The sequence below is a fragment of the Physella acuta genome, unplaced genomic scaffold (assembly GCF_028476545.2).
Source record: "Physella acuta isolate Inbredline_101_S28 unplaced genomic scaffold, ASM2847654v3 ptg000748l, whole genome shotgun sequence".
Lineage (NCBI taxonomy): Eukaryota > Metazoa > Mollusca > Gastropoda > Physidae > Physella > Physella acuta.
In genome coordinates, this window is record NW_026732266.1 from 130,554 (window position 1) to 156,616 (window position 26,063).

General features: G+C 35.4%; 3 protein-coding genes across 3 annotated transcripts in view; 2 read left to right on the forward strand and 1 right to left on the reverse strand.

Annotated features, from left to right (window-relative positions):
- LOC131950257 (uncharacterized) overlaps positions 1-25,147 on the reverse strand; it is an 83,415-nt gene extending 58,268 nt beyond the window's left edge. The window contains exon 1 of the mRNA XM_059312338.1: positions 25,070-25,147. Within this exon, the coding sequence (XP_059168321.1) occupies positions 25,070-25,115 (46 nt within the window). The 5' untranslated portion in view covers positions 25,116-25,147. The remainder of the gene's footprint in view (positions 1-25,069) is intronic.
- Positions 1,144-6,398, forward strand: LOC131950256 (uncharacterized). The gene is made up of 6 exons (XM_059312334.1): positions 1,144-1,280; positions 1,848-2,002; positions 2,267-2,397; positions 3,020-3,167; positions 5,091-5,206; positions 6,181-6,398. The coding sequence occupies exons 1-6, from the start codon at positions 1,199-1,201 to the stop codon at positions 6,242-6,244; spliced, it is 696 nt and encodes a 231-aa protein (XP_059168317.1). The 5' UTR covers positions 1,144-1,198; the 3' UTR covers positions 6,245-6,398.
- LOC131950263 (uncharacterized) lies at positions 10,092-14,343 on the forward strand. Its single transcript, XM_059312342.1, has 6 exons — positions 10,092-10,194; positions 10,942-11,062; positions 11,674-11,801; positions 12,069-12,231; positions 12,921-13,069; positions 14,280-14,343. Exons 1-5 carry the CDS (start codon positions 10,149-10,151, stop codon positions 13,054-13,056), a joined length of 594 nt encoding a protein of 197 aa, XP_059168325.1. The 5' UTR covers positions 10,092-10,148; the 3' UTR covers positions 13,057-13,069; positions 14,280-14,343.
- Positions 25,148-26,063: the final 916 nt, after the last annotated feature.

Genomic DNA, 26,063 nt, shown 5'->3' on the forward strand with positions numbered 1-26,063 from the left:
GTCCATCATATCATGTCAGTCCATCATGTCTGTCCATCATATCATGTCAGTCCATCATGTCAGTCCATCACGTCAGTCCATCATATCATGTCAGTCAATCATGTTAGTCCATCATATCATGTCAGTCCATCATGTCAGTCCATCATGTCAGTCCATCATGTCAGTCCACTACTCACCAGTCTACTCAGAGCACTTGTTACTCATACCACATGCATTTCACCTTTATGTAGTCAAATACATAAAAAACGTTTAATAAGCTACACAATAAGATCACATAAAGATAAGCGTGCAATATTTCATTAAAAATGATATGTTAATCCTTTCATTGCTCAAACTAATTTCATCAGCCTTTTTGATGAAAGGATAACGGAGAGCGGTTTTTTAACGACCATTGACTCAATGGCTTTAGCTTACATGGATGACTCTTGACAAATTGGCTTCTGTTAATAAGGCTAACGTACGTGACAATAGCTCAACATTAAACCTCTCCGCTATTCTCTAAGCTCATGTGATACATTAAGCTCTCGACTTGAGTTAAACTAATACAGAATGTTAGTCCTCCCTATTTTTACACAACCACGTTTTGATAAAGCCTCAGACAAAAATTAAGCTCTTTCCGAATTTTAAGCTCCTGTTATTAATTAATTCTCTATACAAATGTGCTCCGACTTGCATTAAGTGTCCGTCGTATATTACGCTCCACCCGATTATAAAGCTCATGACTTAAGTTAAGCTCTTGAAGAACATGAATTTAGTTTTTTTTTTGTTTTAAGCTCTTGTCCTTTTAATTTCCTTCAGAGTACTAAGCTCCGGCTTAACTATACTTTTTTTGGCAAGCTTTTCACAATTGCCTTATTAGCGTCGTATATGTTAGTCGGAGCTTCTTAAATTCAATTGCTGAATCTCCGAATGTTGAGTTTATTCTTTTCGGGAGCTTGAATATCATGACCTTTTTGAATCGGGAGCTATTTTGTCACTTGCCTTTTAGACAGGGCACCCATAAAATGCGTTTAAGAATAATTCGACAGGTAATTAAAATTAATTATAAACGTTATAAAAATTACCATATCGTTAAATTTTATTAGTTTTATTTGTGAGTGTTCCCTGATAAAAGACCTTACAGCACCAAGCTAGTGTGTGTGTGTGTGTGCTGTTACGACCATTCTGAACCTGTCCACGGTGAAACCACGCAACAAACATGAAGTCTTCCACCCTCGTTCTCATAGCTTTCTGCTACTTGGGTCAGATCCTGTATACTGAGGCTGACCGCACGTGCGAAGGTAAGATCACTAGGGTGTGTGTGGGGGGGGGGGAGGGGGCGCTGAATTTGATCACATACTACTTCAGTTGGGAATAAAAAATTAAATTTGTTTTTTATTATGCTATTTTCTAGCCTTTGACGTTAGTACATTACTTTGCGCGCGTGTGTATGTATGTATGTATATATATATATATATATATATATATATATATATATATATATATATATATATATATATATATATATATATATATATATATATATATATATATATATATATATATGGTTTCATGACAAATGATCTCAGGACAAATTATCTCAGACAAAATATCTCAGACAAAATATCTCACGGACAAATGATCCCAGGACAAATGATATCAAGGACAAAAGATCTCACGGACAAAAGATACCAGGACAAAATATATCAGGACAAAATATATCAGGACAAATATATATATATATATATATATATATATATATATATATATATATATATATATATATATATATATATATATATATATGTATATATATGTATATATGTATATATGTATATATGTACATGCATTCGTATATTTGTTTCCAGAGCCGTCCCAGAGGCTCCTGTCTTTCCTGTACATGTTTAGCGGCTCCTACAGCAGCGCTTACAAAACGTCCAATGAACTCAACCACCATGACCAGCGCGTGCATGACGTCATCAATCCCATCTTTCGACCCGTCTATGTCAGAGCTCTGATGCCGGTGAGTTTCTTTCAAACATTTTTTTTGTGGGGGGGTACTTAGAGCTACTTCCGAGGCATGCGAGTCGGACGCTACTTTATATTTTTTCTATATACATCATACATTTTCTAAGGGAGGGGGGAGTGGTTATGCTTAGGGTGGGGGGGTTCTCGCGTTTTCTAGTTGTTTTCAGGGGTGGAGGTTCTGCTTGAAGTAGCCTAGGTACTTTACTTCTGATTCCAGAACTGTGCGTTTTAAAACATGTCAGACATTTTCTGATTCCAGAACTGCGTGTTTTACCTGGAAGAGGTGGACAACGGCCGTGTGTTTAGAATGCAAATATTTGTTATCAAACAGGATAGCGAAGGCATCATTCGCATACAGCCATACAACTTCACAGACCCAACAAAGTACAGGTACTGCGTCATTTTTATTGTATTATGTGTCATCAAATTGAAAAAAAAAACATTTGGTAAAAAATGTACAAAAAATGTACAATTTTTTTTTTAAAACTGTAGTTTTAATGACTGAATATTTGACGAAATCTTCCTTATTTTTACTCATGTGGTAGAAATGCAGTAGAATGATAGTGATTATGCGTCAATAAAGGAAGTTACGAAGCTTAATGTTAGGGCCATGAATTTGGTTGTGGCTAGGAAAGCAAAATGCGGCAAATTATATAGATCTAAGAGTTATAAAATCGAGTCTTGTCAAAAATTGCTAAAAGAATTATGTTATTAAATATTTGAATATTTAAAAGACTTTAATTTATTTAGCAACGGAGGATTAGAATTTTAAAACTATAGACAGTATTGTTGTGGTATTGTAGTGGTATAGTCGTGGTATAGTATTATAGTAGTTGTATTGTATTGTAGTTTTATAGTAGTGGTGTAGTTGTTGTATAGTAGTTTTATAGTAGTTGTATAGTTGTTATGTGGTAGTTTTATACTAATGCTATAGTAGTGGTATAGTAGTTGTATAGTAGTTGTATAGTATTGGTAAAGTAGTGGTTAACTTTAAATATTGTTCTAACTCCAGTCCCGGAGAGTTCGACGTGGCTGACCTTGAGAACGTGACCCTGGACCAAATGAGCACCAGTGCAGAGTGCCAGATCTCCTTCATGCAAACGGAAGTTGACGTGTTCGTCGGGACCTTCCCAGACTGCACGCGCCATCTGCCAGATGGGGTGAGAATCTCAGAGACTTTTTGCTTTTGTTGTTTTCCTTTGGGGGGAACAATATCTACGGTGTTTCTTTCAGGCATCTCTCAAGGGGGAGCAGTGTTTCTTCCAGCGTCTCTTCGAGGGGGGGGGGGGAGAGCACTCTCCCCGAAGAGAGTCTACCGCCCCCCCCCCTGAAGGAAATGGAATTTATATTGAATATGTATACTTTTAATCATGTCCACTCAACCCCCCCCTACTTGGAAATTGTAGTCCGCACCCCCCCCCCCCCCCCGGAAATTTTAAGTGCCCCTCCCCTCGGGAAAAAAACTATATATATATAGTTTCAAGTGAACCCCAAAAGTTTTAAGATCCCTTCCCGGAGAAAATATCTCAAAAAACCCTGGTAGTGATACATTATAATACCTGAAACTATTCCAGCATTCTGTTAACATTCTCTTATTTAGACGACCCCGAAGTATATTTTAAATCACCCAGTATTCTGTTAACATTCTGTTATTTAGACATCCACGAACTATATTTAAAGCTGCCAGTATTCTGTTAACATTCTAATATTTAGACGACCCCGAACTATAATTTAAAATTGTGTTATTTAGACAACCCCTAACTTTATTTTAAGGCTTCCAGTATTCTGTTAACATTCTGTTATTTAGACAACCCCGAACTATATTTTAAAGCTGTAAATACTCTGTTAACAAACTGTTATTTAGACGACCCCGAACAATATTTTAAATCACCCAGTATTCTGTTAACATTCTGTTATTTAGACGACCCCGAACTATATTTTAAATCTGCCAGTATTCTGTTAACATTCTGTTATTTAGACGACCCCGAACTATATTTAAAGCTGCCAGTATTCTGTTAACATTCTGTTATTTAGACGACCCCGAACTATATTTAAAGCTGCAAGTATTCTGTTAACATTCTGTTATTTAGACGACCCCGAACTATAATTTAAAATTTTGTTATTTAGACGACCCCGAACTATATTTTAAAGCTGCCAGTATTCTGTTAACATTCTGTTATTTAGACAACCCCGAACTACATTTAAAGCTGCAAATAATCTGTTAACATTCTGTTATTTAGACGACCCCGAACTATATTTTAAAGCTGCCAGTATTCTGTGAACATTCTGTTATTTAGACGACCCCGAACTATAATTTAAAATTGTGTTATTTAGACAACACCTAACTATATTTTAAGGCTGCCAGTATTCTGTTAACATTCTGTTATTTAAACGACACTGAACTATATTTTAAAGCTGCCAGTATTCTGTTAACATTCTGTTATTTAGACATCCACGAACTATATTTAAAGCTGCCAGTATTCTGTTAACATTCTTTTAATTAAACGACCACGAACTATATTTTAAAGCTGTAAGTACTCTGTTAACAAACTGTTATTTAGACGACCCCGAGCTATATTAAGTATATTTTAAATCACCCAGTATGCTGTTAACATTCAGTTATTTAGACGACCCCGAACTATATTTTAAAGCTGCCAGTATTCTGTTAACATTCTGTTATTTAGACGACCCCGAAATATATTTTAAAGCTGTAAGTACTCTGTTAACAAACTGTTATTTAGACGACCCCGAGCTATATTTTAAATCACCCAGTATGCTGTTAACATTCTGTTATTTAGACAACCCCGAACTATATTTTAAAACTGCAAATAATCTGTTAACATTCTGTTATTTAGACGACCCCGAACTATATTTTAAAGCTGCCAGTATTCTGTTAACATTCTGTTATTTAGACGACCCCGAACTATATTTTAAAGATGCCAGTATTATGTTAACATTCTGTTATTTAGACAACCCCGAACTATATTTTAAAGCTGCAAATATTCTGTTAACATTCTGTTATTTAGACGACCCCGAACTATATTTTAAAGCTGCCAGTATTCTGTTAACATTCTGTTATTTAGACGACCCCGAACTACGCCTTCGTCCTGTCGTGTTCTACCATCGACGCCATCGTCTACTGGCCAGAGTCACGTGAGGGCAGCAGCCGTCTGCCTTATGACCATCGCAAGATCTTCAGGTGATTTTCTCTTTGTATGGACGTCTGTATATGTTTGGTATGTCTCTTTGTATGGACGTCTGTATATATTTAGTATGTCTGTTTGTATGCGTTCGTCTGTATATGTTTGGTATGTCTCTTTGTATGGACGTCTGTATATGTTTGGTATGTCTCTTTGTATGCGTCCGTCTGTATATGTTTAGTATGTCTGTTTGTATGCGTTCATCTGTAGGCTATATGTTTGGTATGTCTCTTTTCGTTCGTCTGTATATTCGTCTATTCGTTCGTCTGTATATGTTTGGCATGTCTCTTTGTAAGCGTCCGTCTGTATATGTTTAGTATGTCTGTTTGTATGCGTTCATCTGCAGGCTATATGTTTGGCATGTCTCTTTGTATGCGTCCGGCTGTATATGTTTGGTATGTCTGTTTGTATATGTTAAAAAGTAAGTAAAGAATCTATTTTAGACCTAGCGATTTATTGGTCAGATGAAGTAGAGTTCATATGTTTCTTGACATCGGCATATGAAGGGAAGGTGTGGTCAGCACTTTTCCCAGCCGATTTTACTTTTTTTTAACTAAGTTAGGTACCCATCAGAGCTGGGTTGACTCAGGGACTTTCTACTGATTTAGTCCCAGATTCGAACTCGAGACTTCTGGATTAGCAGTTTAGTGCTCTACCACTTGGGCTACGTCGTCTCATTTTGTATATGTTTGTATCTATTTATTTGTCTTATTGTTTGTGTTTGTGTCTGTAAGTATGTGTTTGTATGTTTTGCCGTTCGTTTTGTATGTGTTTGTATTTTTGTTTTGCACGTATATGTTTGTATGTATGGTTTGTTTTTATGTTTAGCCTGCCCATTTGTATTTGTATGTTTGTAATGGTTTTTCTAATGACCTTTTTGAGATGTGTATAATTCCGTTACCCCGTGTTAGCCCTTCTTTCATCTTAATTCCGTTGTCCCATTAATTAATTTAAAATATGTTTTTACCTCCAGATACCCTCTGCTGGACTACATGACCAGAGGTGCTAAAGATTTCAAACCGCCTTGCAATTATTAATTAACCATTTTTTTAATACATCCTATATTTTTTAAATATGCATGAATTAATGCTGAAAAATTTACAGTAATTTTAAAATGTTAATATTAGTCATAAAATATAGAAACTGATAGTGGATATTTTGTTTACTTGACTACATTAACTATTTAAAACTATAGGCCCTTTTTTTTTAATTTATCTTATACTTTTATTAAAGGCAGTACAATTTTCGTACGTGTTTTTGTTTATTTAATTTTTTTAATTTTTCTTTTTTTTTTTTTAATTATATAAATGATTTAACATGCAAAATTTAAAATCTAAAATTCAGCAAACGTAGCTATTTCAGTAATCTTGTTTCAACAATTCCTTTTATTTTGTAACCAAACACTCTAGTAATTTAAATATCTCAATTACTCAACTGTAAACAGCTTTTTAGCATTTTAAATATCCAAATTACTGAACTGTATACAACACTCTAACATTTTATTATCTCAATCACTGAACTGTACAACGATAGTCACACGGAGGCTTGAAGTTCACAAATAGCTTGGCCATGTATTCAGGGGAGTTGAAACAGGTAGGAATAAAATGAGGGTGGGAATGACCAGAGATATTACAAGAAGTGGAGGAAGTGGCGCTGGGTGTGACACACGCTGAGAAAAGCTCACCAAAATGTGACACGCCAGGCGCTTGAGTGGAACCCCTAGGGGAAGATGAAGAGAGGGCGTCCAAGACAGGCACGTACTCCGGCACCATTGTAGGGGACGATTTGCTGTAAGCACTATGGGTCCATCGTTAGTTTTAAACAATGTGATAGCATATGGATACAATGTTTTGCTATACTATATCGAATCAGCCGCGTCCGCCTGCGCGCATAAACGGCGTTTGTGTGGTAGTATAACCAAGGTTCCCGACAGCACTTGCTACGTCACTAACACCTGGAGGTCGCCGCGGTGAGTTCTACCTCACTATTACGAAGAGTGATTAACGTACAATCTAGGCTTTCATGCAGAACGTCCGGGTAAACCCGTGCCCCGACAAATATAGCATTGTTTAAAATTAAATTAGTTTTAGAAAAGAAGGTTACGCGTCTACGAACATAGGATTGGTAACACATTGATGAAACACTCTTGTAATATTTCGTCAGACTTTCTTCTGAGACCGCTGCAACGCGTGGTGACGGGCATCTCGCTCCTTACTCTAACCCCAAACCTGCAGACATCTCGGGATGCTGTGTAGATCTTTGCTAGGTATTGATTACAAAAATATGCTGCATCAGAAGACTAATACCCTTTGTGGGAATACTCGTATAACCCTACTTTATCATACAATATGTTCGGGCTTTTTAAAAATAAAATATGACATAAAATCAAACAAAAGAGAACACGACCCGAACCACCACATAACGCAAATCGATTGAACGTTTTACTTAGTTAGGTGGTTCTTAAACTTTTTTTGGGTACGTATCCCCACGAATTGGAAATGCGTATTCATCGAACCTTCTTACTAGTTCTAGCGTGATCAGTGACCAAATCCGAACGTGGGTGTGACTTTGACATCCGTCGAACCTCTGAGTTTGACTAACCAAACCCCTGGGGTTCGATCAAACACGGGCTTAGAACCACTGCGCTAGGTCATTTTGGGCTCTGTATTGCATAACATAATCGCAAACGAAATGCATTCTAGTAGCTTTTTGAGCACGTACACACACACATACACATCTAAACAAAAACACAAACACATAGAGAGGCTTTAGGATTTATTATATAACACTTGAGTATTCGATAACACTGTTATATATATCATTGTATTAGCCATGTTTGGGGGGGGGCGACACATTGGGTTTGTGTGTGTGTGTGTGTTCTGATATAATCCTTTATTTGTTAAATACGAGTATCATTTTAGACCAGACATGAAGAAAGAAAGAATGTATTATTTGCTTGAACCTCGCTAGACACTTTCAGGCTACGCGTTACACATCTGACCACTGTCTGAAAGGACTGAGGACATCAAGCTAGACACTTTCAGGCTACGTGTAACCCATCTGACCACTGTCTGAAAGAACTGAGGACATCAAGCTAGACACTTTCAGGCTACGTGTAGCTCATCTGACCACTGTCTGAAAGGACTGTGGACATCAAGCTAGACACTTTCAGGCTACGTGTAACCCATCTGACCACTGTCTGAAAGAACTGAGGACATCAAGCTAGACACTTTCAGGCTACGTGTAGCTCATCTGACTACTGTCTGAAAGGGCTGAGGACATTTAACAGTCAACATATTAAAAAATTAACTGATACAGGCCTTTACATAATTATTTAACAGTTTTCTACCTTTATTGTCTAACTATTTTGGCTTCCTTAGGAGTATAGGCGAATTTTATGAAGATTGTTCTCTGATAATACAGCCTCTCCTATCTCCATTTCAAACAATTTCCTTCATGACTTATTTGTCTCGTTTTCTTACTTCTTCCCCGTGGACTTCAGACCAGCATTTATTTCGTGATGTTATTTACTGTCTTTCTGATGTTGTGTCCTAACCCCTACCTTTTCATTGCTATTATTTCATTCTCTACTATCTGTGGCCACTTAACTTCGAGACATACCGCAGAAGAGATGTCACTTTTTTTAAAAAATGAATTTGAATTCCACATTGGTTTAGAATATTAAAATGCATTTCATCGCTGCTGATTTTAACCTGAATATCATAAGTGATGTTTCAGTTAGACTAAATTTCACGTAAAAGTAAAAAAAAAAATCTAATTTTCCCATTAATTTTTTCGTGATTCTATTCTTTTTTTTAAATGTAATTATTTTAAAAAATGCTTTAAAAAAATAAGCCCGTATCCCAATTACCTAGAGTGAGCACCCACCTTAGTGTTAAATAATAATATTTGAGAAAGTTTAGGGGAGATCAGTCATGATTTTATTTCAAAGGATAACACATCTTAATGGGAATTTAATTGGCGTCGAGTAAAATTTTTGGCAACAAAAATAAACATCGTAATTATTAAATTCTTCCCGGTCTGTCGCATACACACACACACACACAATCGTAGGCACTGGCGAACACATACATACAAATACACACACTATCACACACACACACATATATATATATATATATATATATATATATATATATATATATATATATATATGTATGTATGTATGTATGTATGTATGTATGTATGTATGTGTGTGTGTGTGTGTGTGTGTGTGTGTGTGTGTGTGTGTGTGTGTGTGTGTGTGTGTGTGTGTGTGTGTGTGTGTGTGTGTGTGTGTGTGTGTGTGTGTGTGTGTGTGTGTGTGTGTGTGTGTGTGTGTGTGTGTGTGTGTGTGTGTGTGTGATAGCGTATCCTAACATTTCACCCGATCCCCAGCTATTGATTTTGCAAACTCCTAAGGCATCCCTTTTACTTCAGTTCTTCCAGAAGACTCCACATACAGGTCTGTCTTGATCGCCCTCTCTTCTGCTTTCCCTGGGGGCTCCACTCAAACGCATGTCATGTCACATTTAAGTGAGCCTTTTGCATTGTGTGTCCCACCCAGCGACACCTCCTCCTTTTTATTTTAACCGACCAAAATATTACAACAAGAAATATGCATCGGGAAAAATATTTAAATGTTAAAGTAGCACCCAAACATAAATAAAATATCATTTGTCCTGATATTTGTCAGTGAGATATTTTGTCTGGGATATTTTGTCTGAGATTATGTGTCCTGTCAACAGAATATTGTTTTTAAAATTTTAAATATTGTTGCTTTTTTAATAGTCGCTAAAGGGTTAACGCCTGCTGCACAATCCTGATAGTCATGAATGGGTTAACACCTGCTGTCGTCCAATATAATCTGGTACATGACGACGACACTGTACCAGAAGTGTTTTGCCACCTAGCCAGATTTCGTTGCTTCACAGTTCCAAAATGTTCAAACTCGTCTTGGTTTTATCTCTTTGTTACATCGCTGCAGGTCAGTAGCATGTGAAAACTTTCGGTTTTAAATATTTTCTTATTGTAATGACATTTAAATTATACTATTTTTATTTCCCTTAGGCTGAGATAGACGTTTTGCTAATTTAAATTCGTTATTTATTTTCGAAGATCATAAATTTCATAAATCTTTTATCTAACAAAATTCCGGTGGAAGAATTTTCATTAAGGGAACAATATCGCCTAGAGTGAGATTAAGAAAAGAAACAAAAACGGGTCCAAAAACATCTTGTTAAAGATTTTACAGTGGTAATGATGAACCTACAGTTGTAATGCAGCATATGATTGTATATTTTTGTTGTTTTCTTGTTTGTATACCTTTTCTTAAAACATTAACTTAAGTATTTAAAAATTCATATAAAGCTTCCGAATTTACTTATTTATAGCAAAAACTATCAATTTTCACGATGTAATATAATTTAATTTCTGTTAGAATTTTTTTTTCCTCATTGATTTTGAGCTAGATCAAGACACTTTTGAATTTTATCACATTGTTGTTCTTTTAGTTCCGTTAGGCTGTCGGTATGTTTTTCAGCTTCAACCAAATTGAGAAAAAATGTAACACTGTACAAGTAAATCTAAAATAAATAACAAGTTTTATGTCAAACTATTTTTAGAAGAATGTTTGCATCATACATTGTGCAATGTTTTTATCTATCTCCCTGTTGTGTTCTGGATCATTGACTTTTATCCACGCTCTCCACACACTCCACTTTTTGTGTCCCAGAATGCGGACACATCAAACGAAATGGCGGCTGCGATAGTGTCTTAGCATGTGACCGCCATAGAGTTGGAACAGATATATTCAACACAATTACTAATAATGCAACCTACGGAGAGTTTTGTCAGTAAGTGACATTCTTTTAGCGTTTGCTCCGTCAGTGGTCTCACGTTTTATTTTATTTTCGTGCAAAATAATTTTTTTAAACTAGAAAAAAAATATTAGTTTAGTATGGTACATAATTCGTGTTTCTGTCATATCGGCCCATGAATGCACTTTGAAGTCTCGACTGTGTAGGTCTACAGACGTCTGTACTCTGAAAGATTCTAGCAGATTAACCATAGGACTCATGTTAGGTATCCGATCTCGCTCCATTATAGAACACAAACCTTCAGTATATTAAAGTTTGCTCTATCGGCGACAATATTATTCATCATATATTTGTTAGAAATAGGGTGCCTTGCTGTAAATATTCACTTGCGTTGGTCATTCAGGCCAGAAATATATATATGTTTAAATTTTAAAGTGCAAGCAAGGTAGTTGATCTAGTTTATAATATACATAACGTTATTTTTAAGGCTATGAGAATGTTAAGTTAAATTTAATTTGTATAAAATGTAGATCATCATTGTGCAAAAACATGTCAAACGGTTTGAGTATTTATGAATAATAAGCAATTAATTTAAACACCGTTGTATAAATACATATTAATATAAAATAATATAAATAACTTTCTAGGAAAGCAACAGCCTTTAAATCGTGCTACAACGGAGCTGAGAAGAAATGCGACAACCAAGAGCTTAAGGATAACTTGACTGCTGAGGTGAACGTGGCTGATTTCGTGTGTTCAGAAATAAGCAAAAAAGGTGAAAAAAATATATAACTTTTGTCGACAAGTTATAATTTAGATTTTCAAGTGGCATGTTTCTTTTTATTGAATCCACATGATTATGTAAAGCTTGTTGATTTATATTTCTTAAAGTACGAGTTTCTTTAATATTCTACAAACCGTTCTTAATTTTATTAATACTTCAGCCTCAATTAAATCGAGATGTTTTAAAGTTTAGTTTCTTGAATTCATAATCTACAACCTACATAATCTACAATATATTATTGTTTTTTTTTTAATTCAGATTTTTTTACTGTTGCTAACTCTGAGTGCGTCAAGAACGAGTTGAAGGTGGTAGAACTCGAACTGGCTATCGACGGCTGTACGAAGGATAGCCAACAGAAGCTAAAGTTCAGCTTAGAAAATATCACACCTGGTCAAGATGCTTCGTCCTTCAACTTTTGCCCGTAATTGTGTTTTATTAACTGGATTAATTTGACATTATTTGATGTATGTTTATTTTTTAAAAACGCTAAGCGCTTGAACAAGTTAAAATTTGGTGACTTTATAAAAATATTTTTTTACTTTCTCGTATATAGGTCTACAGAGTATAGAAAATAGATTGTAATCGTGCAAGAAAAATCGAGGTTTTTTTTTCAAATCTCGACGTTTTACACCTCCCCAAGTCATAAAAAATAATTTTGCGATTTTGTCCGTATGTCTGTGTGTTTACATGTGTGTGCGTGTGTGTGTGTATGTATGTGTGTCTGTAAACACGATAACTTGACTACCGTTACTGGTAGGTTGATGAAATTTCATATATAAGTATTATATCAAAATCATAGATCTGTATCAACTTTTCAGCTCTATTATGCACATTTTGTTTGGCGTTCACTTGGTGTGCAATTCTTTTTTCTACGAGATTCTATTCTATTATAAAAAGTTTAAGTAATTAAAAAACGGATTTAAAATATTGTCTATATCTCGTGCTGCCATCCCCCGTAGTGTTATATAAGAATCTTCGAGAAAGTTTAGAGGAGATCACTCCCGGTTTATTTTTTATTTTACTCAATAATTATGTAGTTGAGATAGATATTGTAAAATGGCGGTGCAGCGTTCATGAATGGTTGTTGTTTTGCTGACTTTTGCTCTATAGATTCGTGAATGAACTCTTCGTCTGTGAGCTCAAAAAACATACTGACATGTGTGGCAAACGTGTTGGAGGTTTCCTCGACGGCTTGTTGAAGGCTTCGACTAGACCTTCCTTTGAGCAGTTCAGTTGTGGCAACTAGGCCATGAATTCTCGTGAGTTTTGTTGGAAGGATATTTTTAGAAAAATTTTCTTTTGTGATTTATGAAAAAAAAAATCAAATTATCTTTCAAACCAAACAAGTTGATTATCTTTACATCTAATATATAAAGCTCAGTTCTGTATGTAATGCATTTGTATATCGTTGGAATTGTACGAATTTAAGTGTTAGAAAATTATCGTGCGCATTTGTCTAAATTTATGAGCTAAAAAATTACTATTGAAAGTGTTGGGAAATAATTTTCATTTTTCAAATTACAGTAATAATTGTCGGCATGTTCATTAAACACAAGTTTTAAAAAAAATATCATCTTTTACAAAAATTCTAATTATGTCTTTATTTAGTCCTTTAGCACTTACTTCCCTTTGATAAATTAGGAAAAACACAATTACTTCCCTTTATAAACCCATTGCATTCCGTGAAAATAATTTACTTTTTAATTACTTTGTTTTGGTGTTGGGAAAAAAAATAATTACATAATTAGCGGGGATTGATCAAGTGCAAATGTTGTAGGTATTTTACGGATAAGCTTGGAGTATTAAAATTGTTCATCAAATTGAAACAGGCGCGTTCGTTTAAGTGAGTGCAAAAGACTATGAATAAGTTGGGGTACTATAGTCGTTCATTAAGCTAAAACAGGTGATTCCGCCCCGGGCGTTTATGTTCGCGTTAGTGTTTTCTTTGTGTTTAGGTGGGTTTGCGTTAGTGGTTGCGTTTTGATTTGGTTCGTTTTTGTTCTTTCTTTTTTCGTTTTTGTTTGTGTTTTTTTTTTTTGGGTTTGTATTTGTGTTTTTGGTTGGTTTTGCGTTTGAATTTGGTTTGTTTTCGTTTGCTTTTTCGTTGTTTTTTTTTTTTTGTTGGTATTGGTGTTTGTGGTTGGGTTTGTTGTTAGGTTTTTGTTTACGTTTGCTTTTTTGTTTGTTTTTTCTTTGTGTTTGTATTGGTGTTTGTGGTTGTGGTTGGGTTTGTTGTTAGGTTTTTGTTTTCGTTTGTATTTGTAATTGTGTTAGCGTTATGTTTGCGTTTTGTTGTTTTGGTTTTGGTTGGTTGTGGTTTGGGTGGGCAATGCCGGGTTTATGATGATTACTAAACACACAGGTAATGGTCTTTAACAGGAAGGTTTTTCACAGAAGCCAGAGCAGGGCCTGGCCGGGACGGCTAGTATATATTATTGATCAAATACAGTCTCACACTATATTCTCCAGGTCGCAGCATTGAGATGATTGTTCCATTACTGTCTACGGCATCCAAAATAAAACGTTGAACATCTGATCTGGCATATTGATAAAGCGTATGCTTTATCCGTCAATAATCTTCACACACAAAAAAATTAAAATTGTTTCTTGTCATTAAAAGACATTTCATGGAAAAATAAATAATTATCCCAATTACGGAACTGTATACAACTATAAATTGATGGTGTGAATGATCATAAATATTATAGGGGTGGAGGAAGTGGCGCTGGGTGGGACACACACTGCGAAAGGCTCACCAAAATGTGACACGCCAGGAGCTTGAGTGGAACCCCACGTAGGTAGTCCATCATTGAATCATTAACATTGGTTGAAGCCATCCCCTGCAATCTTCGGTTCAGCTGAACATATTTGTTCTTTGAAGCTTCTGGTTGATTAACTCCAGCCAGATGACGTTCCAGTTCGATTTCGATGTGATCTTGTTCTAGACGAAACTGGTTGATCAATTTATAAACGGAAGGATGATTGCACTCTACCGTTTGTTGGAATGCGCGATGCCATGCCTCGGCTGAGTTGTTTGTACGTGGTAGATTTTCAGAGACACGATTATGGACATTCCAAATAGCAAGAGCGAAGCGTGGGTCACCTCGACGGTTTCTCCTTCGCCTCCCTATGTAACTATCCTCCCAATAATCTACCAGTGGCATAATTTCTGCAGGACTAGCTTCTACTAAATGCTCGAATGCAGTACAGACATCATTGATGTTTTTAGCTTCGTTTTTAGCCGGATCAGGAGCGTGATTGTGTTCCAATGATGACAGAAAAAACATCGTTCATCATTTTCATCCGTCCTCGGCAGCCATCTTTCTTGCAGCATCTCCATGTCGTATTTCCATCAGCATTTGCTCTGTCCTTTCGATATCTGTAGCCTTCGACCAAAATAATTACCTTCCCTTTCTGTGATTCTATCTTCTCCATGTTAATTGGGCTAGAAATATTTTCAAACTGCATTTATACCATATCAACCACAATATATAAATAAACACATGTCGTTTTATCGTACCGCCGATTGTTTAATGCCATATTTGTTTAGCTTACAACATGTGTTTTTATAATTGACTGCGCTCTTTTGTCGGCGCTCTTATGTCGGCGCTCTTTTGTCTGCGCTCTAATGTCTGCGCTCTTTTGTCTGCGCTCTTTTGTCTGCGCTCTTTTGTCGGCGCTCTTTTGTCTGCGCTCTTATGTCGGCGCTCTTTTGTCGTGCGCTCTTTTGACGGGGTGCCCTTTGCTAGGTATTGTTTACAATGTAATTGTGTTGAAGGGTATTTCTTCCAGCACTAAAATTAAGAACGAAGAAGAAGAAGACATTTGACCAAATATCGATTTTGTATGTGTATACTTGCATGGATTCTTCTTAAATAATTGAGCATAGTGAACTTCAATTGATGTAACAGTTCCAAATTTCAATGCCCGCATTACAGCAGGTGATTTGAAGTACGATAAGCTTACAATATTACAAGGGACCGACCATTCCACATGATTTGAGCTAAACGTTCTTCGTGTGTTGCCAATTGTTTCTGAACTCTTTTGTCTACAGCCCAGGTTGTAATAAACATTGATAAACATTGGTAATATTTACAGCTCAATGATTACTTTTCAGTAAACAACGTACAAGCAACAGATGGGTAGCTAGAGTGAAGCGCCAAACTAGGGGGCGCCAAAATGGTAGAAAAAAATATAAAAGCTCATTTTCAGCTGCAGTTTTTAATTATAAATAGTCAAGTTTTTTACAAATCTCGACGTTTTACACCTCGCTGAGTTGGAAACAAATACTTGTACAGTTGTGTCCTTATGTCTGTAGTGTGTGTGTGTGTGTGTGTGTGAGAGAGAGAGAGAGAGAGAGTGAGAATGGGAGGGTGTCTGTGTGTCTGTGAACACGATAACTTGAGTTCCGACTGGAACAGTGAGATAAGATAAAATGTTTTGTTATAGTCGCTCACTAAATCAAATCAGGCGCGTTTCCCGGCGCCGTGCAGGCTGCTATAGAGTCGTTGCATATGACGTAACGGATCGTTCAGTATGTAACCATCCGCCATCGCGGTGTACAGGTACTCATTCAAAATGGCGATCTGTGCTGTGGAAGGTTGTGATACTCGAAGTGGCAGATCAAAAGGTATTCCTTTATTTCGACTGACAACGGTTATATTAAAACAAGGTGATAGAGATCGGCAGTCAACAGAAAGAAGACGCTGTCAACTTTGAGCCAATATTTATCGAAGTTATTTAAATAGTGGTCTATAATTTATTTTCTCCTTTTTAGTGTATTATTACATAAAAGCTTGTTATTAAAACGTTTTTTTTAATTAATTTCTGTTAGTACATTACATGTTTTATTTACAATAGAGTTACATGACTAAAAACCATTGCGCACCTATTGAACGTGATGACGCGTGTAGAGTAGTTAGATAGAACAGCCTACTAAATTGGTCAAATTTTTAATTAAATCATAATAAATTAATCAGGCGACCAATTAAGTCAAGTTGAATGTCATGATGCATTTTCTTTATGTCTTAACCCACGTACCAATCTGTCAGTTAGAAGTGCCTGCTATTTCGCTCGGGCGTTTCGATCTAGTCAGACAGACTGACGACAGACAATGAAAGTGAGTTAAATAAAAGCATGTAAAGAAAAAAAAATTAAAAATAAATAAATATCACAAAAAACGTTTTAATAACAAACTTTTATGTAATAATGCACTAAAAAGTAATAGCGGCGAAGGGGATGAATAGGCGAATGTTGATCGTACTTGGTTACCCGTCACGTGAATTCATGTTCACTCCTCGTGTTGTGAGCTGCAGAGGCGTAGCGAGGGGGGGGGGGGGGCGGGGGGGGGACATATGTCCCCGGGCGCCGACCTTAGGGGGGGGGGTGCAAATCGAAAGTTTGAGGGGGGGGGGGGGTGCAAATGAAAAGTTCGAGGGGGGTGCGAATCGAAAATTTGCTCCCGAGGGGGGCGCCAAATTGAAAGTATGTCCCCGGGCGCCGGGAAGGGTCGCTACGCCTCTGGTGAGCTGTGTCGTCATGTTGTCAACTTCCGGTTTGAACTTGCTTGTGTCCATGTATCACAGGCGTGGCTTAGCGGTAGAGAACGAGACGGTGAACCCGGAAGTCTAGAGTTCGAATCCCGGTTCAAAGCTGTAGAATGTCCATGACTCCACCCAGCTCTGATGGGTATTTAACTCACGTTAGGGCATAATGCTGACCACATTATCCCCGTGTTATTAAACTTTAAGTTATGTGGAGTAGCCACTTATTCTAGGTTTGTCTTTTCTTCTGTGTAAGTTTATTTAGAATGGACTGTGTGTAGATAGCTGCTAAACATGTATTATTAATGCTGCAACACTTATTTAGTCCAGTGTTTTAAATCCGTTTGTAGTGTTTTAAATCCGTTTGTAAGTATTGTTCTTGCATGTGGTGCATGATTACACTTACAGATATGCATGTGTATTTACAACACTGACAATTTTTTTAAAGTACATTTTTGTGATTTTGTTAAAGTAATGTCAGTTTTATATCCTTCCATTCTACACTCATAAAAATAAATTCTATGCATTTATTATCCCACGAATTTGAATTTTAATGACAAGAACAATTTTTAGAATTATTTCTTTTTAAAAAGATTAATGACATATAAAGCATAGACTTTATCAATACGCCAAATCAGATGTTCTTCGTTTTAGTTTTGTTGCCTTAGACAGTAATGAAACCATCAACTCAACACTACGACCTGGGGAATATAGTGCAACATTGTATTTTAAAAACAATCAAAATAAAAACACAGTTCAACTTAAAGATTAAAATAAAGCCCTTAAACATTCTCGAATATTTTTACATAACACGACATGATATTGCAACTCCGGATATAGACATGCTTTTTAAATTGCGCTCCCAGTGAACAGAAAATAATGCGTACTAGTGGGGAACATGAGTACTTTATAAATTCATATGCGTTGTTTGTTTGTTTTTGTTTTGTTTTTTTGAGAAATCGGAAATATCGTAAAGTACTACTTCCAGTCACCTAAAATTACTTAAAATTTGACTGGAAAAAGATAATTAGAATTTTTTTTACTTATATGTGAAATTTCGCCTATCTAACTGAAACAATACTCAAGTTATAGGCTTTTGAAAAACCGAAGATAGAATAAGTTCCACTTCCTGTTTCCGGAAATCGCTGAAAAGTTGAAACAGAACTAAGCATTTGATAAAATACTTATGTATGAAATTTCGTCAACCTAGCTGTAACGGTACTCAAGTTATCGTGTTCACAGACAGACACATAGACACACAGAAACACACACATACGCACACACAGACATACAGACAAGATTGCAAAATTAAGTTTTTCTGACTCAGGGAGGTGTAAAACGTCGATTTTTTGCACGATTACAATACTTTCTCTATACTCTGTATACTAGAAAGTAAAAACATGTAAAAGTGATCGATTTCTTTGGTTTATACTCTATACGACAGTTTGTTATATTTTTTACACAAATCACAAAGAACGTGTTCTAATTTTCTAACAAAACTCACGAGCTTTCCTTTCCCCGGAATCACAATGCTTGAATGCAGGTCTAGCTGCCACCATGGTTAATCGGCTGACGAAAACTCCAACAACATTGCCACATATTACATTCGTTTTGTCCACACAAACTTTCAACTGACCCATGAATCTAGGAATGAAAAGTTAGTAGGCCTATATATAAACAAGTCATAAAAGTTTAACGACTTTCGTTCAATATCTTTTCTTCTTCTTCTTCTTCTTCTTCGTTCTTAATTATTAGTGTTGAAGGGGATCGAGATTTATCTGCCAGTGCGTTTGAACTCGAGACTTTGTTCGAATTTATCAACCATGAGCTTTTTGCCGACTCGACCACGCCTCCGACACAATTAAGCGTTACGTGTCAACTTGTTATGCGCCATTGAGGCCATTGAATCCGATTTCAGCCTGGTTTTCTTTTTGGATTTGCTTCCATAGCCTTTGTCAAACCAAGAACACTATCTATCGCTGCTAAACATTATATAAGTAAAATTTAAAAAATAGGATTTTTTTTAGAAAAGTCATATTAAACTTGTTTATGCAAACTTTAAAATTTTTCGTTTTAAATAAACCTACAACACATCATATAAGTATTAATTTAGTTAATTTAAACACTAAATTACTTGCAAATGTTGACGGTCGAAGCATCTTGACCTGACTTCACCGCAGACATGAAGGCAAGCTGTAGATCATTTTGCAAATTCTGTACACACTTGTCAACGGACTGCCCCAGCTCTGTCTTCTTCTGCTTGTTCTTGGCGCATTCGGAATTAGCAAAAGCAGAAATGTCTGAAACATTAGAGTAAGTACAATTTTGTTTACATAAATAGTTTACAAGTTGAAAGAAAACTACACATTTTATATGAAATTTGATCAAGATAACTGAAACAGCACTCAATTTACCTTGTTCACAGACACACACACAGACGGACAGGGTTGTTACATATATATATATATATATATATATATATATATATATATATATATATATATATATATATATATATATATATATATATATATATATATATATATATATATATATATATATATGTCGTATATATATATATATATATATATATATATATATATATATATATATATATATATATATATATTTTATATTTATATATATATATATATATATATGTCGTATATATATATATATATATATATATATATATATATATATATATATATATATATATATATATATATATATATATATATGTCGTATATATATATATATATATATATATATATATATATATATATATATATATATATATATATATATATATATATATTTATATTTATATATATATATATGTCGTATATATATATGTCGTATATATATATATATATATATATATATATATATATATATATATATATATATATATGTCGTATATATGTATATATATATATATATATATATATATATATATATATATGTCGTATATATATATGTCGTATATATATATATGCCATATATATATATGGCACATTTTTTGGACTTACCGCTGCTTAACTTAAAAACCGGCGAAAGCCTTAGATCAACAACAAAAAACTTCACCTTTTTTGGTTTCGTTTAAGCACAAGAGTTCGGCCACGTCGACCTGACCCATCAGGCTGTTCTTATGTTCTTGGTCGTCACATGTGTCTTCAGCTTTATCGTAGCAGTAGCTGAAGGCTTTGGTTTTCCTAGAAAGTTGTATGTTGATTCGTGTTGATACATTTTCGTTTATATTCACTGCTATTTAGTTCAAAATACTCGAAACGTTTGACATTTTAGCATTTTCTACCTTTTTTTTATCTGTCTCGTCTCGTATTTTTTAACCCTCTTTGCATCCAAATTAGACATCCGCCTTTTTATCCCCCAATGCAAACTTTCACGTAATACTATAGGGATGGTAAGTAGGTCACCAACCAGTTCTATGGCTCATGCAGGATTTATTGAAAACTGGTTGCTGACCTACTTACCAGCCCTATAGTTCGCCAATGCAAACTTTCACATGATACCAAAGTTCGCCGTTGCAATAAGTCCGCTGCTATTTCCGGAGTTTAATTAATTAATTAATTAATTTAAAACTGAAACTCAAATTCACTAACTTAAAACTTCTGTACACCATCAATACAATACAATGCAGATTAGTGTAACACTTTCGCGATATCTACGTTTTGGCTCTATGTATTCAGGGGCGTCACAAAAAATATATCAAGGAAAGTGAGAGGGCGCATGCAGGTGCTTGTATGTGTATGGAATCACCTAAGTCTAGGTCGCATTTCGCCCTACCCTCACTATACATTCCGGGTTTAACTTGGGTCGATGCGCAGTTAACACACAGGAATGTGTATGTAACATAATACATAATGAACAGTGGGTTATCAAAAATAATGGATAAAACACACTAATTCCTTATACTATGTTGTTTAGACCAAACGTGTGTTATTTTGTACATCATATTATTTTAGAAAACATTGCACATTTTGTAATCTGGAGACTGGGCTGGTATAACTAAACAAAAATAGAATTCCATGCAGGTAATAAATAAATAAACAAATTATGAAAACATCGACCCGCACACAAAAAAAGTTAATTAATTATTAAATTGTCTAAACGGATTACTAAACTTGAAAATAATTCTTTTTTTCAAGATGTATTGGAATGTAATAAAAGCTAATGTCATTGTTTTGGGGAAAATCGTTGGATTAAATCGATCCCTTGTTATGTTACTCTAGAGATTGATAACCCTGATCGGATGTGAGCCATTGAAATAATTGGATAACGGAGACGTAAATTTAGTCTTTTCAGTGGGAAAAACAGCGGCTGGAGGCTACATAGTTTTGTCATCATCTTTATCATCAAAATTGTCATCATCTCTATCATTAATAACATCATCATTATCATCATTATCATTAATAACATCATCATTATTATCATCATTAGCATCAAAATTGTCATCATCTTTATCATTATCATTAATGACATCATCATTATTATCATCATAGTCATCATCATTATCATCATCATTATCATTATCATTAATAACATCATTATCATCATCATTATCATTATCATAAATAACATCATCATTATTATAATTATCATCATAATCATCATCATTACATATTTATAATCATCGACGTCGTCATCTTAGGTTCATTATCATCTTAACCTTTGGGGCTCCCAAATTTTTTTTTTAATCATATAGTATATTACAATTTACTTAGAACTGTTGTTCTATTACTAGAACGATCAATATTTTATTGTTTAAATTAATTTAGTCTTTGCTAAAAATAATTAGACATATAATCCAATGTTTTAGCTATGGACCATATAAGTTGCTACTATCTTTAAACAAAATATATTTGGATCTCCGTTATTAATCAGGCTGAACAATTATTCCCACTACTAATACATTATCTTTGTCTTTTTATTAGTACTTCTCTTTTCCATTGAGCATTTAATTGGCTTGAATCTTGGAGAGTGCATGCGGCTGTATACAGAGGCGTAGCGAGGGGGGGGGGGGTGCGGGGGGTGCGGACCGCACCGGGGTGACACCATTTAGGGGGGTGACACCAAGGCAAAAAATAGAAAAAAAATATAGAGAAAAACTTGAGGGGGTGCAAATCGAAAGTTTGAGGGGGGGGTGCAAATCGAAAACTTGAGGGGGGGGGGTACAAATCGAAAGTTTGAGGGGGGTGCAAATCGAAAGTTTGAGGGGGGTGCAAATCGAAAACTTGAGGGGGGGTACAAATCGAAAGCCACTACATCAAAGAAACGTTATGACTGAAGTATGAATTATGTACCATACTAAACAAATTATTTCAAACTATGGTACGGAGTGGCTAGAGATAGAGAGCTAGACTGCTAACCCGTAAGTCTCGAGTTCGAATTCGTGTTCAATCCAGTAGACGGTTGCTGAGTCCACCCAACTCTGATGGGTACCTAACTCACGTTAGGGAAAGTGAAGGCGGCTGGTCATAGTGCTGACCACACTATCTCTTCATATGCCGAGGTCACAGAAACAGGTGAACTCTATTTCACTTGCCTCATAGACCACCAGGTTGGGAAAAGGGACCTTACTTTTTTTTTACTAAACTAATATCATTGTTTTGACACTTTGCTTTAAGTTTTGTTTAAACCTACAAAAATATGTTTATGGCTAATAATACCTAAACCAAGTCTCAACAATGAAAATAAAATTTGAGATTAACCATTTAAATGGAAAAAAAATTTAAATGAGTCACTTACTGACAAAACTGGTTGTAGGCTGCTTTATCATTGAGCTGGTCGACATTGGTTGGTCCGATATTCTCTACAGGACTTGCACATGTCTTGAGAAGATCACAGCCGTCACTTCGTCTAATGTGGGCGCCACTTCGTTTGATGTGGGCGCCACTTCGTTTAATGTGGCCGCATTCTATAACACAGGGGGGGGGGGTAGATGAAGATCATTCAACCAACACACATCAGTTGGGTAGATAGGCCTATTCAGCTAGATTCAGACAGAATCTTTGAAGGATAGGTAAAATCATTAACCAGAGGACATGAGCACACAATGGGACGAAGTGGCCTAAGCGGTAGAGCGCTAGGCTGCTATTTCGAAAGTCTCGAGTTCGAATCCGTGGCCAATTGTTCAAATCAAAGATCTTGGAACAACACACCTGTTTCATAGTAAAAAATTAATACCTTAATTGAGCCAGTACACAAAAGTTATCACTGGAGCTATTGTTAAAAGTAACAATAACGAATTCTCCACCTAAAAATGATTATATAAACACGAACAAATTCTTCCTTAAAAATCAACTTTAATTTTTTTAAATATTTATGAAGTAAAATACGTATTAATATTCTATTCTCATGTATATAAATGGATGAAAACACCTCGAATATAATCACATTTCTTCGGCGTAATGTTAAATTTTCTAAAACTATTTCTGACTTGTGTGCTTAATTATATGTCAACTTAACATAATTACATTTTCAATTATGTTAGAAACATTTCTTTTATTATTTAGAAGGTCTCGACAAATAAAGATTTATAAATTCCATGCGGCTGATGTAAAGATGTAAATCTGGCTTCTTATAAAGATATAATCCGATTAAAGTGTAAAGGAAGAATTGTAATCGTGTACAAAAATCTAAATCGCGATTTTGAGAAATTTTGACGTTTCACTTCAATCCGGTTAACTGGAATACAGTTTCAATTTTATATATCATATTTAAATATTTTATAAAATTTGTAGATTTCTATCAACTTTGAACGAATTCCGGTAACCGGAAGTGCTACATACTATACTTCCGGTTTCTCAAAAGCTTATAACCGTTTATATTTAATTATATATCATGCTCTCATAAAGCATTTTCTACAAAATGTTCTTCTCTATGTGTTAAAAAAAAAAACAACAGCGGATTGGTCACAAACTTTTACTTCAATATTTCTATACCCCGATTGCACTGGAAGCGGAATCCCATCACTACTATTAGGGCCAATATAAGAATTTACGAGAAAATTTAGAAGAGATCACTACAGTGTTATTTCTTAGAGTAAAACACATTTTTTTTTATTTGAGCTGAAATTATAATTTATATTAATTAATAAAAATTAATCAACTGAAATTTGATTAAGAAAATTAGTTATCTTCAAAATCTTATTACGAATTTTAGGAAGCCTCTTTAGTTTAGAAAAATGTATATTTAAATTTGTATGTATTATTTTAGGGGTCGTCCATAATTGAAGTCACACTCCGTAATTTTGTGACGGTGTGTGATGTGAGGGAGGGGGGTCAGATGATGTGACGTCACTTTCTTGTATTATAAAAAAGCAATGTTAGAAAACGAGTTTTAGACGTTATTTTCCGTTTTAGAAAACTTTTAATAAATTGTAATAGAAATTGATTAAAATACTCTATGTTGACGAATTCTGACAAGTTTTTTGGGGAAAATATCATTTTTTTAAGAAAAATTCAACAGCAATTTTGAGGGGGTTGTAGGCTGATGTGTGACGTCATTTTATGTGTGTGTGGGGGGGGGGGGTCTGGCTTTTTGTGACGACGTGTGACGGAGGGGAGGGGGATGTAAAATCGTCAAAAAAGCGTGACGTCATTTAAGCTGAATTGAAATTTGTAGAAGCACAAATCTGAATGCTGTAACAGCATGATAAGATTTAGAACCAACAGTTATTCTCATGCTACTGACCTGCAGCGATGTAACAAAGAGATAAAACCAAGACGAGTTTGAACATTTTGGAAATGTGAAGCAACGAAATCTGGCTAGAGTAAAAAAACATTTGTGGTACAGTGTTGTCGTGATGGCTTAACTTGTGTAGGACGACAGCAGGCGTTAACCCTTTCATGAACATAAATAAAAATATACAGAAGGAATTAACCCTTTAAAGGCATAAACTTGCATAGCAGTCGTTAACCCTTTAGGGACTTCAAGGGTATAAAGCATATTTTAAAATGTATTGATACACTTTGTGGGTAAAATATTTTGTAGATTCCAAAACTGACACCTTAAGTCCAATATCTCGAACAGATACAGCAATATTTCAGGAAAGGAAGATTTTTCAAACTAATTTTTTAAAAATGGGTTCATGTATAATTTCTTTCTCTATAATCTCAGATTTCTGGTGTTTCTAAATGTCAATAAATATGACACAGTACTAGGATTAGATAAAAAACTGATCAGTTATATGTGTCATACAACAAGGGGAAATTATGATTTCAGTGATGTGATGTTTTATTCAGCCGGTAGTCTCTTAACGCATGAAACCGTATGATGTCCCACCATAAAATTAAATCAACTCAAAGTTTTTTAGGAGACGCAACTGCTAACACAAAAGTCTCGAGTTACAATCCCTGACTAGAGTCTGTAGGACGTCACTGAGCGACCCTTCCCGGCACCGGGGACAAACTTTCAATTTGGCGCCCCCCTTGGGAGCAAATTTTCAATTTGCACCCCTCCCCCCTCAACTTTTCGATTTGCACCCGCCCCCCTCAAAGTTTCTATTTGCACCCCTCCCCCCCCCCCCCCCCTCGTGAAACTGAAAAAAGGCAGCTAAAATGACATTTATTTTAATTTGTTTTTACAACCCATTTTGGCGCCCCGTAAGGTCGGCGCCCGGGGACATATGTCCCCCCTGCCCCCCCCCCCCCCCCATCGCTACGTCTCTGCTGAGTCCACTCAGCTG